Source organism: Physella acuta, unplaced genomic scaffold (assembly GCF_028476545.2).
Source record: "Physella acuta isolate Inbredline_101_S28 unplaced genomic scaffold, ASM2847654v3 ptg000017l, whole genome shotgun sequence".
Taxonomy (NCBI): domain Eukaryota; kingdom Metazoa; phylum Mollusca; class Gastropoda; family Physidae; genus Physella; species Physella acuta.
Genome location: NW_026731537.1, coordinates 3,686,445 through 3,703,941, shown reverse-complemented (window position 1 = coordinate 3,703,941; position 17,497 = coordinate 3,686,445). Strand labels below are relative to the sequence as shown.

Below are 17,497 nucleotides of genomic sequence, written 5' to 3'. Positions count from 1 at the left end.
TTGAAATCCTCTCATTTCCGCTTTATTTCTTTCCTTCTGGCCAATCAGTCGGCAGCGCGCGCACGCACTGCGAAGGTCATTTCCTGTTGCTTTTTGTTAGGCGGGGAAGCAACTCGATCAGAGGAGTTTGACCCTCGGTACCTGGGCATTGTGGGCGCGTCATGAGTCAGTGCGTCAGGCATAGAACTAGTTATTTATTCCATTCTTTGACAACTCATTTGAGAAAGTTTCTTAGGGCTATTCGCACAATTAATGTTAAATCGGTAACTAAAATCACCTTGATTTCTACCTCGTGAGGCGTATTAAGCGAATTTTAATCATATTTTATATGCCATTTTTTAAAGCTCTTAGTTTTTATTCAATTTTAATGCTTGATTTTTTAATAAAGAAAAAAAACGTGTTTAATTTTTTTCAGTATTTAGCACAGACGCACATTCTTTTATAAAAATATTTTTAGCCATAAGGCACATAAAGATATAGTACAGTAAATGTCGAAATATACAGTATATACGTACATATTCATACCCGTATTTATAAATACATCTGGACAAATATTGATACCAATTAGTACACTGTTAAATCCAAGAATAACAATACAAGAAATACATCTAAACACACGCACAACAACATTGAGAGACAAACTTTTATACGACCCTCAAGCGAGAAGATATAAAACAAACCAAACCGCCGTTTTTCGGGGTCGGAGCTTCCATTATCTGGCGAGAGATTTTTATTTCATACAGCCTCGTTTTCATGTGCCAGCACCAGAATTGTTAGGATGTGCCAGCACCAGAATTGTTAGGATGTGCGAGCACCAGGATTGTTGGGATGTGCCCATTTCTGGAACTGCCCCACACGTGACGGGGAAAGTGTCAAAACTGCCGTCCATTTGGGTGCATTTCACCAGGGTCTATTTCCTCCCCGGGCTCTCCATGTCCCTCCCCCTCCCTCCATTTTCAACGACCTGACGATCATTGAAATATCAAAAATTGCTCATTACCATAATGGTGGTAGGGGTGGGGGGGGGGGGTCCTAGTCACATTTCAAGAATCTTCCGTGGGTTTTTTTTTTTTTTAATATTTACAGTAAAAGAGTACAGCCAAAAAGGGGAGGGAATAAGGTAGGGGCGGATAATGTCAGCTGAAAGAGAATTTATGGGACTTTAAGAACGGTGGATCTTCAGCCACTTTAACCATTTTGTTATCAAAACACTTTTGCCCGTCTGTTCAAAAGCAAAGAACGTTAACAACAAAGACATTTTAAAAAATTCCCAATTGAATTTGTTACAGGCGCGTTTCCTGTGGCTTTTTTTTCTTAACTTAATCTTATTTCAAAAATTTAATTTTCATATTTTTGTTTTCTGTTTTTAATTTTTTTTTTTTTTAAATTGAATGTTACCCTAAAATTTTGTTTTGTTTTGTATTTGATAGATACATTGAAAATAGATATGAAAAAATAAGTTCAACATAATTGTCGTTTCAAAGTAAAAAAACAAGTTAATTAAAAAGTCTAGTGACATTTAAGCGCAATTTCCTTATGTTATCTAAAAATAGCTCTGTCGTAGCGTAAATCAAGAGCAGGGTTAGTAAAACCATTGGTTAGTTATTAAAACGTTTTTTATTAATTTTTTTTTCAGTATTTTACATGTTTTATTTACAATAGAGTTACATGACTAAAAACCATTGCGCGCCTAGCTACCGAACGTGATGGCGCAGCCATTGAACGTAATGGCACAGTTATTGAACGTGATGACGCGTGTGGTGTGGTTGGATAAAAATGCCTACTAATTCGGTCCAAATTTTAATTAATTCAAAAAAATTTTTGTGACCGAACGAAAGGATATTTTTGAAAACTTTCTTCGGCAATATTGTTCTAAATTATGGCAGGAATTGATTGGTAAATGTTTCAAGTCGCTAAGTGGTCTGGTTGCCGAGATATGGGCCAAAAACGGCATTTTTTTCGAGGTTTTTTGGCTTTTCCAGGAAATCCATGAAAGAAACCCGGAATTTTTATGGCCTATGTTCATCCTCGTAACTTGCTTAACATAATTGCTTTTGGAACTAGTTATCGATATTGCTTCGTTGAGGAGGAGATACGACTTAAAGCTGCGGACACACATCCATCCATCCATTCATTCATACATTCATACATCCAGAAATGACGGGTTAATAAACGCAATTCTCCAGAATGGAAATTGCGCTAAAAAAGCCTTTCGATGAAAAACAAAGTAGATCTATCACTTGTGTGGATTTTACTTTTATTTTGTAGGGCAAAAAGAATATCTGTGTTGTAAATAGATTCGAAAATTATGATTCATATAGCGTGTGGTCTGAACAAAAAGCTATTGCTTTTTTTATCGGCGTGCATTGAACCTTATAACATAATAAATTGACTTGGTTTATGAAGCAAGCACTGGATGATTGGAGTCGCATATTTCATCCTCTTGCCCGTCCGCGCCAAAGTTACAGTGTATTATTGTTATTAAACCAAGTCGATTTTTTTTCTCTTGCAACAATAGAATAAGGTTATTGTTCAGATCCTGTCCCCCCTGTTTCCAGTCCACAATGGACCGGTCCGCTGCTCATCTCACAGGCGAATGGAGGCTATAAATAAGGGTAAAATGGGCGAGTAATTCAGTGTTCTGGTCGCCGAGATAGGGGCCGCGCCCGGCCGTAAATCGGGGGCCTTATACCCGCGCCCAGACACCCGGGGAAACAATAATATTTTAGGGTTTGTCAAATGATCCATTACCGGTCAGCCGGAGAGGCCGGCTCATCAGAATCTCGACCGGCAGACCGGACTCGCTCGGGGCATTTCTAATGGGCAGGACAGTGCCTTGGTCCTACATTTCTAATGGGTAGGACAGGGCCTTGGTCCTACATGTCCTAAAGGGCAGGACAGGGCCTTGGTCTTACAAGTTCTAATGGGTAGGACAGTGCCTTGGTCCTACAAGTCCTAATGGGTAGGACAGTACCTTGGTCCTACATGTCCTAATGGGCAGGACTGCATTGGTCCTACATGTCCTAATGGGTAGGACAGTGCCTTGGTCCTTCGATTCCTAATGGGTAGGACAGTGCCTTGGTCCTACATGTCCTATGAGCAGGACAGCGCCTTGGTCCTAAAAGTCCTAATGGGCTGGATAGTGCCTTGCCCCTCAAACTCCTGATAGCTAGGACAGCAACTGCTGACACTCCTGATAGCTAGGACAGCAACTGCTGAAACTCCTGATAGCTAGGACAGCAACTGCTGAAACTCCCGAGTGTTGGGACTATTGAGAAGTACAGCGCTTTGTATGTTAGGTTGTGACAGAGGACAGTTTGTGTTGAGGTGGGGGGGGGGGCAATGATAGATCTTTGGGTTGGAGGCTTCAACAGATGACTTCCGCCTTATTGATAACAATAATTACCTCGATGCACTGTTATACTATTGTGTAATTGTATCTGAAAGTTACCGCATATTTACATTGACAAACATATATTGACACCCATTCTTTCATTATCTCAACATAGAAAAACACCGGACAAACACCACTCAAATATTCTAAAATATTCTGTTGTATTCCATTCCATCACCATCTTATTTTTTCTCTAACACCATTTCAGATCAGATCAGCATAGAGTTGATCAAAGAGAAAGAGAAAACACAAACACCGGACAAACACCACTAAAATATTCTAGAATATTCTGTTCAGCAACGTCTTATTTTTCCTCCATTTCAGATCAGATCAGCATAGAGTTGATCAAAGAGAAAGAGAAAACACAGAGACTGGAGAGAGAGATGCAGGATGAGAGGAAAAAACGAGGTAGGTGTAGGAAATTAATTAATTAATTAACCTAGCGAGTTAATGCTGAATCAAGCCTCTCTTTAGTGCTTTGGTCTTCAGTATTTAACCCAGTCGTACTAAGGAAAACTAGATTAATGTGATACGACTCTATTGCACGTACATTCACCCTAGTCTTAACCATAGCAATAACCTTAGACTACTCTTAAAGCCTTATCGTAGATTTAGTTACCGATATATTATTGACTTGCTACAACTAGTCTGTTAATTGAAATATGGAAGGCTATACCATATAGTCAGAGGTGACAAAAGGTCGAAAGTCACCCCCCCCCCCCCCCTCGCAACCCAACAGTTTCATATTTTCAGTTCGGTGTCCACCTCTCCCTCTCTCCCACCTTTTTTTTTTTTTTTTTTTTTTAGCTGAGTAAAACATTATTTTGACAGTAAATTTTACAATTTTTCGATTTGGTGTCACCCCTAAATGGTGTCAACCAGTGCAGACACCACCCAACACCCCGCCTGTGATGCTGCTGTATATACTTTATATAGCCGCGGGTGTTTAGCTCAGGAAACCCAGGACTATATTACAAACAGTTCCATCAACCTCATCCCGGTCTATCCCTTTACTTTTTCACGCACCTCTTGTGTATCCTTATCTTTGTTTCTTTTATCATCTGGCCCTTCTGCCTGAAGAATATGACGTGCAACTCTCCCCAATCTGGCGCAGTAAAACACGTATTTACTTCCTGACACGCGCAGTAAAACACTTATTTACATTCTGACATGCGCACTAATCGAACACGTGCGGAAACGAAAAATAAATTAACAGTTAATAATTGTATTTTAAAAATCTATTTCATCTCGTTTGTATTCCCGCGGCGCGAGATTTAAAAAATTAAAAGCTTTGATTAAACACTGCTAATTACTGTTTTTCAGCGAGAGCTGGAAGGAAAATATTTCTCTGTGGGACGCTATCTTGTGTTAGATGGTGTTCCCTGGTTTAAAAGTTTTGTGAATTAGAACTTTCTTAGAAGTTTCTCTTTTAAATCACCCTGAAATAAAATTGTTGAAACATATGTAGAACCAGGCCTTCAAATAAAAAAATTACTGTTTGTGGAGTATGGGGAATGGGCGGGGAATGGGCGGGGAATGGATGGGGAATGGAATGTCAGACTGCTCATGAAATAACGCACACGCGGGGCTAAAAAAATGGGAACCACATTAATGGGTTTTTTAATGGGGGTAAAAAATTAAAACAGCCGGGCTAAAATTTGAAGTCATATTTTAAGATAAACAAAAACGTCACGACGGCTTCTCGCGCCATCTGGTGCTGCGTGTACGTCATCAAAATGGCGGCCAACAACAGACCAATCAAACGCCGGATAAAACTTGGGTTCTGCTCACGTTGCCCAGTGTTAGTTGTGTCGTGTTCTCTCGACAACGTAACGTACTCGACAACTTATCCTATTAATTAAGGCCTACTACGGGAGGTCCAAAACACTTTCATAAAAAAAAACACGAATCTGCTGGTATGATCTGTTGCCTTATCGCCATCAAAACACGGGGGAGGGGATGGAGCAGGGGGTTTAATGAACACATGGCCAGGGAAATATTGCAACTCATCCGCACTGCATGCATTTGCTGTGGTCGGGCCTGCATTTCGGGGTTGTGGGGGCAGGTGCTTTCGTTGAGAACTTTCAGCAGCAACTTCCGAAATGCGTCAACAAGATGCGCCAAAGTGGTCTGGGATGACCGGCCTCGTTTTCAGCTGTGGAAAGATCCGCAGACAAGATAATGGTCATGACGTCAGCAATACAGATAGGATAATGGTCATGACGTCGGCAATACAGATAGGATAATGGTCATGACGTCGGCAATACAGATAGGATAATGGTCATGACGTCGGCAATACAGATAGGATAATGGTCATGCCGTCGGTAATACAGATAGGATAATGGACATGACGTCGGCAATACAGATAGGATAATGGTCATGACGTCGGCAATACAGATAGGATAATGGTCATGACGTCGGCAATACAGATAGGATAATGGTCATGACGTCGGCAATACAGATAGGATAATGGTCATGACGTCGGCAATACAGATAGGATAATGGTCATGACGTCGGCAATACAGATAGGATAATGGTCATGACGTCGGCAATACAGATAGGATAATGGTCATGACGTCGGCAATACAGATAGGATAATGGTCATGGCGTCGGCAATACAGATAGGATAATCGTCATGACGTCGGCAATACAGATAGGATAATGGTCATGACGTCAGCAATACAGATAGGATAATGGTCATGACGTCGGCAATACAGATAGGATAATGGTCAAGACGTCGGCTATACAGATAGGATAATGGTCATGACGTCGGAAATACAGATAGGATAATGGTCATGACGTCGGAAATACAGATAGGATAATGGTCATGCCGTCGGCAATACAGACAGGATAATGGTCATGACGTCGGCAATACAGATAGGATAATGGTCATGACGTCGGCAATACAGATAGGATAATGGTCATGACGTCGGCAATACAGATAGGATAATGGTCATGACGTCAGCAATACAGATAGGATAATGGTCATGACGTCGGCAATACAGATAGGATAATGGTCATGACGTCAGCAATACAGATAGGATAATGGTCATGACGTCGGCAATACAGATAGGATAATGGTCACCATTTTTAACACGTCGTCAATATGGTCCTACCAGCGGCCACGACTAATGAAATATCTGCTACTCAAGATATCAACACAGATTATTGGAAATAAGAAAAATACATCACAGCGGCAACGACGATTGTTTGAATAAATGTTCGTTACTTGATCGGATGGGAACAATGGAATTTCGCCATTCAGTAGAAAACATGCAATAACTGTCTAGGTCAGCACTTTACCCATTTGGTATTTACATGGACTTACGAACTTGATATGGAAAGTTTATCAACTTATAAACTTTATATAGAAAGTTGATCAACTTATATACATGATTCGGGACTGTTATAAACTTAAAAACTTGACATAAAATTTTGTAAACATACAAACTTAATTTGGGTTCTGTATCAACTTACACAAATGATTGCCGAAATTTATCAATTAACAAACACGATATAGAATATTTATCAACTTACCAACACGATATAGAATATTTATCAACTTACCAACACGATATAGAATATTTATCAACGTGCATTCATTACACGGGAGTCTCACAATTTACATCATTATCAACTCGGTGCTTTATTTTTTAAACGTCTTGAGTGTTTGGTTAGATCACGTAATACTTGTTTACAGGTAACAGTTTTTAACTTGTTAGCCAATTTGATCAAAGCCAAGTAGCGCTCGTTAAAAACTGGAGTAGCGAGTAGTGGAGGGGGGTGGGGTAGAGGTGGGGTGGTGGGGGGTTAAAATTTTACTGATTTCGTTGGGTAAGGTAGGAAATTACTCAATTTGGTGGGTTTAAAAGTGTGAGGGGAGGGTAAAATATGTCTGAATTTGTGAGGGTGGGGGTGGGAAGTGGATCACTGGAAGGGTGTGGATGAGAGAAGGGTTAGGCTGGGAGGTGGGGGCGGGGCTAATGAAACAGAAATAAGGTTTTATGAACGAGTGAATTGAACTCTTAATTGATGAACTGCCGGCGAACAATGTTGTTGTAACGGCGCGCGCCGGTCATGACGTCATGGACAGGACACCTAACGCACGTCCGTCAATACCAGCATACTGGAACTGGGGGTGAGGGGGATGGGGGTGGGGGTGGCTGTTGTTGTTCCACAATGCCAGCCCTAGCATGTGGCTGGGGAGAAATTAGAAAGCGGGGGAAAATTGCTCCACGCCGGCTATTAATAGAGTGAAGATTAGTTCATTTTTAAGGTCTGGGGGATCAGGAGGGGGGAAGGAGGGGGTTAAAGCTTCACATTCTCTGAACGAACACGCAGACCCCGATTTCAGTGCGAGTTTACATCACACCGACCCCTCCTCCCCTACACATACACATATGTTGCTTGACGCTACCTAGCCATCCCCTACATACACATATTTTCTCAGCTAGCCATCCCCTACATACACATACTGTCTCAGTGGTCAACCCAGTTTTGACGTGAATGTCAGCAGACGACGAGTTTCGTCACTTCCGTGACAGGCTGAATGTTTACAAACCTGGTGCCTGGCTGTCGTCTGCTAACTGCCACCATGTCTACCAACGGTGCTACACTAACACCATGTTAACACTTGGTCCATTAGTAAGACAATGTTAACATTTCGGTGCTACACTAACATAATGTTAACACTAGGTCTACCAATGGTGTTATAGTAACACAATGTTAACACAAACAATGGTGCTACAGTAAAAAAAATGTTAACCTACCGGTTTAACAATTCTGTCACTACTTGAAATACACACCTTGGTACACCAAATTAATGGTGGTTTTAAAATGTCAATATTATTTTAAGCCAAAACGCAAGAAAGTTTGTCCTCGGCTCAAACAGTGGATGATCTGCGGTTTTTCAGCGAGAAATAGTTTTTGCAGTATTTAGAATCATCTTTTAAATACAGAATAAACATATCACTTTCACAACACACTCGTCCATTGTACCGCTGTTTATCTTTGCAGAGTTTTTCCAAAGGAGGGTCCGTCGGCTGAGGAGGGCTCTAAAGCAGGAGGGGTTCTCGGAGTCGGGGAGTAAACATATGGAGAAGCCAGAGAGGTCAAGGTCAGAGTCTAGCCCCGAGCCTGTTCTTAGAAATAGTCAAGGTAAGAAAAAAGAACATTCTAAATTTAGCATTAGAATATATTATTTTTAGAACATTCTAGATTTAGCATTAGAATTTAATAATTTTAGAGCTTTCTAGATTTAGAAGAACGTATAAATGTTATTCTAACATCCACATTCGATAGAACACTCTTTAATTATTGTGGTAGGGTGTGGTCCGTTAATAGAGCTCTCGTCTGCTACCCGAAAGTCTCGAGTTCAAATCCCGAGTTTGAGCCTGCTAGACTTCCTTCAGTCTACCCAGCTCTGATGGCCACCTGACAAATATAATAGTGCTGACCACACCCCCCCCCTCCACCGTATACCGAGTTCATTTAAGCATAAACTCTACTTCATCTGTCGCGTCTGTCTTGGGGACGAAAGGAAAACGTTCATGATATTTATTAGATCATTCTAGATTTAGAGGAATATTCAAAACGCTATACAGTAACAGATGATATTACGTAATGTATTCTACAGAATAATCTTGTTTTAAAAAGATAGTTCACATCTTCTCCAAACATTTTAGACCACACCAACTTACAATCTTTCACAGTAAACATTCCGGTTTTTGTAAATCACACCCATGACATTCAAAGCGAAACAAAAAATCAAATATATCTTTATTTAAATTCTAGATTTTAAAAACGGTTTTAAGTTATTTTTAAATATATTTATTTACGGTAATGGCCCATGGGTTTAAAATTGTCACGGCGATAGGGAGTTCTCTCCGCTGGAGATACGGAATTCTCGCCCTTGGAGATAAGCCGCGCCACATTTTGTAGTTATGACTCGGGTCTTCTGACGCGAGTCGCGCGTTAAACCTCTGGTATCACACACCGTGAGTACATAAAACACGTGAAATAAGCACTCACTCTAGCCAGGCGTATGTTTTCTGTTCCCCACAGAGCCGCCCCAGCAGGACAGTGACAGCGAGAAGACCCTCAACACTGCTCACTCGTCGGACCTGGAGCGAAAAACAGGTGCGGGGGTTTGTGCAGTTTTATTTTTTTTACTGCTGAAATTGCCTACTCCATTTTGGTGTTATCAGATAAGGATTCGGAATTTATTTCTTTTAACTATATTTTCAATCCACATTTCTTTGTTATTATGTTCTTCGAAAAGAAACAACGTAAAATCGTGTAATGAAATCAAATTTAAAAACCTAGTTGCGTAATGTTAACTATAAATGGAGTAGAAAGAACAGCTTACAAGATATGTATATATATATATATATATATATATATATATATATATATATATATATATATATATATTTATTTATTTATTTATTTATTTATTTATATATATACATAGTTTATAAAGAGAGAGAAATTGAAATATCTTCGCTTACAGTCAGTATTTTTACCTATTAGTTATGCCTGTTGTTTTAATGCATAAGAGACAAAAAGTATCATCTATTTGATTGGTTGAGATTAAAAATCTGCGAGACATTCTTCCTGGCGGTTTTATGAATTTAATTAAAATTTTCCAACTAAAATCTTCTGTTTTTAATTAATTACTTCACGTTTTAATCTATTGTTTTTTAATTTACCAGCAGATCTTCCGCCAGTGGACAGGCCGACGTCTAGAAGAGAAATGTTCGAATCCTACGTCAACGCCCACCACGCACCCCCCACCTCTAGTCCCCTTAAGTTCTCCTACCATTCACTCGTACCCCCCAATGATGTCTAAGTCACACCCCTACACACCTTCACACCAACACCTCATTGAAACAAACTCAAGATTTGCGCACCAGGATTTGGTGCGGTATGTCAGCTCAGGAAGATCAATCTCCCATTAGACAGCTCGCCATTTACTGACCACAACAAACTATTTATTTACTGAGAAGCGGGTCAAAACGTCGCACGAAAGGAGAGTTGTTGTGCGCATGCGTATAGAAAAAAAGTGAGACTGATTAACAAGTAAATTAACATAATTAATGTATTAGATTAGTAGTTATTCCATGTGAGTAGAGTCTGGTCTATTTAAAGCAACCAACTTATGTTTTTATTATTAAAACTCAACATGTAAATATTGTTTGGTTTGTGTGTATGGGATTGTTAAAGGAGGTTTGAAAGAAATATGGAATGTAAGAGAGATAGAGAGACAGTTGAAAATCAAACAAATGTATGGTAACCTTATATTGATGACTTGATATTGATGACTTGATATTGATGACCTATGATGTATTATTCAATGTGCTGGATCGATAATTTTAATGCATTGATTTTAACGTCGCGAATATTTTGTGTTACAGTGTGTATATACTAACTTGTATACTATTTTTAGAATGTGCATCTTTCAAACAACCTTGACCTTTGATTAGGGTCAATTTTTCTTTGGTATTTGTTTTTTATATATTCATTTTTTTATGCTGGTTTGGTTAAGATTTTGTATTAGACAAATTCATTGGTAGAATAGAAGCGATCAGCAAAGCAAATATTTTGTTTTCTACACAATATTGCTCTAAATTTCTGGAACGTCTGCTGCTGTAACGGGACCTCCCTGGGTCTGATGGGACTCTGTGGGTGTCTGTTATAGCATCTGTACGGAAATACAGGCCCATGTAACATAGCAGCGAAGATGACCAATGATTACACGAGTGAATGTGAAAGAGAGATATTGAATATTTTATATGAATTTTCTTCAGATCGAGTAAATCTTTATACACGTACGCAATATGTTGTAGGCTATGGGAGGTGGGGTGGGGTCTCAAGCTAGACTAACACATGTTTAAAAATTGATTAGCAATTAATGTCATTTTCTCCCCTGGTGAGAGATTGCTGCTGTATATTTGTCTGTATTTTACCTGTGGACACCATTTGAAATTAATTGTGTTCTATACTTAAATATATGTATGGGGGTGTGGGGGAGGGGGGGGGGTTGAGAATTGATAGTGTGTGAGTGAGAGATACTTTGTACATTTTTAATGTAACTTTTAGAGTAATTATGGATGAACAAGTAATAATTAATTAATTTCGATATTTGATCGTAACTGTCCTTTATTGATTTTTTTTCTTTCAACCAATCGAGAAATAAGATTTATAACCAACAATTCAATATTTTGATGTCACTAGTTTAGTTCCGATAGACTAGCGAGGCTCAATGAATGAATACATCACAGAATGTAAATCTATGTATCAGTCTAGTAATCTAAGCCTTGACGATGAACATCCTCAGATGGGCATAGGCTTAAGTTAGTCATTCACATCTGGTTGGTGCAATAGTTAGAAAAACGTGGTAGGGAACTTTATGGGGAAATCGTAGACAATTTTCTACAAGATTCAGACAGGTTTTACTGGGTTTTAGTGGCTATGTAAGCTGAGAACAATTCGTTAATTACCGTAATTAATTGCAGAGAGGGGTGTCTGGGCACGTCCAGGGGTAGGGAACCTTTGTTGATCACTGACGTATGATCGTAAAACGGAGGAGGAAAGGAAAACAGGCTCTGATTATCTTAATGGCTCATGTACAGGGTCGAGCTGAAGGGGGCGGGGCTGGGGGGTAGGGTCGCTGGGTCGCAGAATTTTTGGGTGCCATTAAGCTCGTCGTCTGCCAGGTGTAAACTACGTGTACAAGACACAGCTACATGTAGGTGATCGTCAGCTGTGTGTGTAATTAGACAACACCCTCCCCCACACCCCTCCTCCAACACATCCCTCCCCACGCACCCCTCCCCACCACGCACCCCTCCCATGTTTAACCTACACCCCAGTGTAACATCCCTAACAGACCCCCTTACACATACCCCTATCATCTAAACGAATATTATTGTTGTAGACGTCACTCATTAAAGCAGCGGTTCTCCAGTTTTTTTACCAGATGTACCCCAATCGTATACAAAAATATAAGTTCTCTAGAGACGGTCTATTTCAAGTGTACTTTAGAGAATACTGGATTTATAGGAAAACATTGACAAGTAAACCTTGCATGTTTTTTTTAACAAGCGCACAATAAGTCTTACTTTTCATCTCTTCAGCTTATCATAGCCCCCTCCCCCTTTACCCACCCCCCATATATTGCACCACTCGTCACGTTTTTTGAGAACCGTGGAACCAGACCAGCATGCCCACTTTCTGGCATCGTAATCGTAACCGTTACACCACACCACTCTGCACACTTGGCGATGAAACATCGGAATCGTAGCTCCGATTATTCTCCATCTAGATTATGAGAACTAAAAATGCCCCCCCCCCCCATTAAAGCTTATCTCCGCAGTGAGCATGGCCCACGTGTCACACACGTGCTGGGGTAGGACGGCAAACACTCCCGCCATTATTTGCTGCGGAGATCAAGTTTTTTGTTTTTAACTCCGGCTACAAAAACCATAAGTTGAAGTCCAGGGGAGATAATAATTCAAACAAAATGTTGCGAATGTAGCCCCGACATTAAATCTTGTACTAGAAGCAACTGGTGGGACAAAGGTTGGCTTCACACTCAAATCTACTCAAGTGCTTGCAGATTATTCTATCTCCGGATTTACATACTCAGATTCAATTGTGTAGCTCAGTAAGAAAGTTGAGAACGAGGCTTGATAACTTGAAACAAGGATTACGGAGAGATAAATATGATGTAATGAAAAAGTAAATAATACACCCACACCCAGGATTCATAAAACTAAGCTGCGCCTCTAGCTAATCTACGATTTTAAAAAAAAGAATCTTTCAGTTGTAATATTTCGTGTTTACATACTTTCTGAGAATGCTGTTTAAAATATCGTTTCGTGTTCTTTTCTTCAGTGCATTGCTTACGTCACATAACATGTATATATGTAAATATATGTATACTGAGTCTATTGTATGACAGGTTGACATTGATATTACGTGTATGTTCAGGTATTATGTCGGGTGTGAAAGTAGAAACATATTTGCCTTGTGTTTCGTGATGTATTTACTTTTTTTCCCCAACAGAATTACATTTTTTGCTTTATTTTTGAAGCAACATTACGACATATTAAATTGACTGTAATTATGTAAAATGTATTGTGTAATATTTCTTCATTTTTTGTGAACTCGGCTGAAATACAAGCTGGGCTCAAATTTAATTACTAAATGTACGTTTTAATTAAACTTAATGAACATTTCAGCATCAAAATGTTATTGTATTAAAACGTTTCCATTTTGGTTGATCAGACATTATTTTTTAGTTTGGTTTGTAAATTTCGTTTTTCGTTAAAAAGTAACATTTTACAAAAGTAAGAACTGGATTTGAAAACTTTTTGTAAAAATAAAACCATCACAAAGTCTGTTACATTTTTGTCGGGTATCTATGATGGCTGGTCTAAGTTTTCACCTGAGTTCAAAGTATTAAAGTTTGTGTATACAGAAAGTTCAAAGTATTAAAGTTTGTGTATACAGAAAGTTCAAAGTATTAAAGTTTGTGTATACAGAAAGTTCAAAGTATTAAAGTTTGTGTACACAGAAAGAAAAATAAAATAAAAATAATGTCCTGATATTTGTTTGGCTTGTTTGGTTTATTCATGGGATAACATTTTTATTTTGTCGATGGTTGCATGCAAGATGATGTGGACTAGCTTTATGGTGTGAGGATTATTGGACTTGAATTTTAAACTACTGGGCCATCAGATGTTAACTTACTGGGCCATCAGATGTTAACTTAGTGGGCCATTACAAGTAAATTTACAAGGCCAGGAAATGTTACCTTTCTGGGCCATCAAATATTAACTTACTGGACTATCAAATGTTAAAATACCATCAAATTATAACTTACTGGGCCATGAAGCACTAACTTACTGGGCCGTCAAATGCGAACTCACTTGGCCATCTGGTGCCAAGTCAATATTCCATGCCACTAGACGTAAATTACTGGGCCATCAGATGTTAATTTACTTGGTTAACAGGTATTAAGTTCCTATTGCAGGCCATCCGTGGTTAACTTACCGGGCCATCATGTATATCATTGAATTGGACTAGACCATCAGATTAGAAACCGTAAGATATGAACGTATTCATTGTCCTACCATCCTATGTTGAAAAAAACCCTCGGATATAAAACTATGCTTATAGACCTACACTCCTAATGATGAGACAGCTCAAGCCCCTATCAGTACCAGAAAAACAAACGCTACATCTAAATCACTAACGGTCAGACATTTTTAACACTCCATTAAATTTTTTCTCACTTATCTCCTATGCCACCCCCCCCCCCTGCACCAAAACTTAATGATCACCCAAGTCCCGCTACTCCGCTAGGTAAAAGCCGAGACAACTCACCTGTCCCCACCAATTCCTCTAATTTAGCTAGATAAGACAGGTTGTACATTCCAACATCGAAATCTGTGTCAAGAATATCTGCGCATGCGTAAAGATGAGCCGGATGCTGATACCCCCATCATTACGACTGACAAAGGCGGTAGGGACTGACAAGGACACACATCATTAGAGGAGCAATCATGATTGAAGGTAACACACGTGACCATATGATTGAAGGTAACACACCTGATCAAATGATAAGGGGCCTGGACAGTGGGAGGAATAAGGGGGCTGTACTGTACAGGCGTCGCATCCATAAGGGGATCTAACTCTTCAGTTGTTATTTTATTTTTGGGGTGAGGCAAGATATATATCAATAAATGTTTGCGCGGGGTGGGGGTGTTAGCCTTCATGATTATGTGAGTATCCGCCCACAGCAATCCAGATATACATTTACAAATATGTTATGTTTTGATTTTAAATTCATTTTAGTTTGATATGTATACACCATAAATTGTTTAGAATTAAGTTTAAATATGGGAATGATCATTTCTTTTTCAATTGTTAATCCGAAAATGTTATAATTTTAAGTACTCAACTTTTTTGTAGCCTATGCCAGGGGTCGGCAACCTGCAGCTCGCGAGCCGCATGCGGCTCTTTTGATATCAAGATGCGGCTCTCCAGCTCCTTGAACAAATACTAATAATCTTAATAAAAAAGTAAAATATTTGAAATATAAAAATGTTAGTGGCTCTTTAAAACCAGGGAAATTTTGAAAATTGTAACTTTTGGCTCTTCCGCTTCAAAAGGTTGCCGACCCCTGGCCTATGCTACAATGTGAACTTTTGACTCCGCAGCACACTAAACTAAGCAGTGAAGAGAAACCTAGATTGCACACCTATGTTAATCTAGTTCTTATGCCATTTTATTTATTCCCTATGATTATTATATATGCAATTGATGTTCATTGTTCATGTCTTTGATGCTGTTTAAAATCTATCAAATATATTATTATTACTGATTTAAATGTTTAAAACAATTGAATTAATAAAAAAATATAAAAAATCTATCCCCTCCTCTCTCCCCCTCTGTCCACTTTACCCTCAGACATGATAACCCCACAATCCCTTTAACTGTTCCAACGACCCCACCACCCACCGCAACATCAATATCCAGAACTTATTTAAAGTTCTAAATCGTGTCTCTTTCCCCTCATCTTTCACACCGCAACCTTTTGAAAACTCAATGCGACCACTACAACACCCTTTCAACTAGTCAACTTAATTTGTTTCCCCACATAGAAGATGCTTAACTGTCCCATTGACCCTCTCTGAGAAATTTCCTTTCCTCTCCCCACCCAGACTTCTGACACTTTCATTTGACCCTCACCCCTTTTACTGTCATCCTTTGCAATTTTTTATAATCAAATACATGACATCATGTAAATATTCATTATGTTCATTTGCAAAACCTTTCGTTTTCATTTGATGTTCAAAATTATGTTTAATTGCAAATAAAAGTATTTAAAAAAAATTGTGTAGCCTATGACTGATAAGCTATTTAAAATTTAAACTACTTGTAATGATCAAAATAAAGTAACGTCAAAGTGCCCGCTTACAGAGATCTGGACAAAACACAACTTAATTCTAAGCAAGCTCTATGTAACTACGTTTGATTATCATTATGGTTTTAAGCAAAGTCAATATATTACAAGAATTCTAAATAAAACATCGCCAACGATATTAACATCTCTAAGCAGTAAGCCATGTTAGTTTACTGCAGAACAAATCATACACAATTTTAACAGCATGGACTCGTTGGTTTTTTTACCTCAACGGGCGAAAACAGCTAGTAAGTTATTATTTTTCCTGTCATTTCTGCATAGCTAGACTTTCGTTCCCTCAGAATCGCAGGGGAGCTAAGAAAACAAACAGGACGAGTTGAATCAGCAGCTCCCGTACCATATGCTGTGCTGACACCCTACCGGAAGTTGCGCAACCAGAAAGGTAAACGGAAACAAGATGGCGATACAATAAAAACCTCTCGAGTCCCGAGGATTTTCTTTTATTCGTCTGATTATAAAGGTAACCCCAGCAGTCGCACGTGCGCGCCTGCTCACCATCCGCCGCGGACGACTCTAATTGTGCAAGTTTATCGAGGTGATGAGCAACGCTGTGGTCTGCGTCGGAGGCGTAATTAGCTATCTCACAATGCGTGCTGCCTAATGCTGGGGTGATGATATATAGACCATTTCCTCTGCTCTGTTCACTGGCTCGGAAAACCAGTGCAAGACGGCTGGCCCGTATTTTGTTTCGCGTCTGCGTCTTAAGGCAGCAGACGGCAATGGTGAGTAAATCAACGCGTATATTCGCCCCGAGGGCTGCTGGGAATTATTTTTCTAATTAATACAGTGGGGCCTAAAAATGTGTAATTGTGATTTTTTAAAATGATATTTTCTCCAGTATGATTTATCGAGGGATGGGGGAGCGGATGGAATGGTTGCCAAATGGGGTTTAGATAACAGACGGTTCTCTGGCAGAGTGAAGTAAACAGCTGGACGCTAGGGCAAGGTCGGGTTTGTGGCTAGGTCCAGGACATTCATAAGGTCCTGTTATAGTCCTACTATGGTCCTATAGGACTATATTGTCCTATAATCATGCTATGGTCCTTTTGATGTAGACCCATGGCCCAGCTATAGCTGTAGATGTAGACCCATGGCCCAGCTATAGCTGT

General features: G+C 39.4%; 1 protein-coding gene across 4 annotated transcripts in view; it reads left to right on the top strand.

Moving 5' to 3' along the window:
* Positions 1–10,907, top strand: part of LOC131939008 (uncharacterized) — a 90,766-nt gene extending 79,859 nt beyond the window's left edge. The window contains exons 9-12 of one of the 4 annotated variants that reach the window (XM_059297266.1): positions 3,719–3,802; positions 8,411–8,551; positions 9,458–9,540; positions 10,111–10,907. In XM_059297266.1, coding sequence (XP_059153249.1) covers positions 3,719–3,802; positions 8,411–8,551; positions 9,458–9,540; positions 10,111–10,353 — 551 coding nt within the window. In that variant the 3' untranslated portion in view covers positions 10,354–10,907. Of the gene's footprint in view, positions 1–3,718; positions 3,803–8,410; positions 8,552–9,457; positions 9,541–10,107 lie in introns of all 4 variants that reach the window. The other 3 variants (XM_059297258.1, XM_059297280.1, XM_059297273.1) reach the window with 3 other exon arrangements.
* Positions 10,908–17,497: the final 6,590 nt, after the last annotated feature.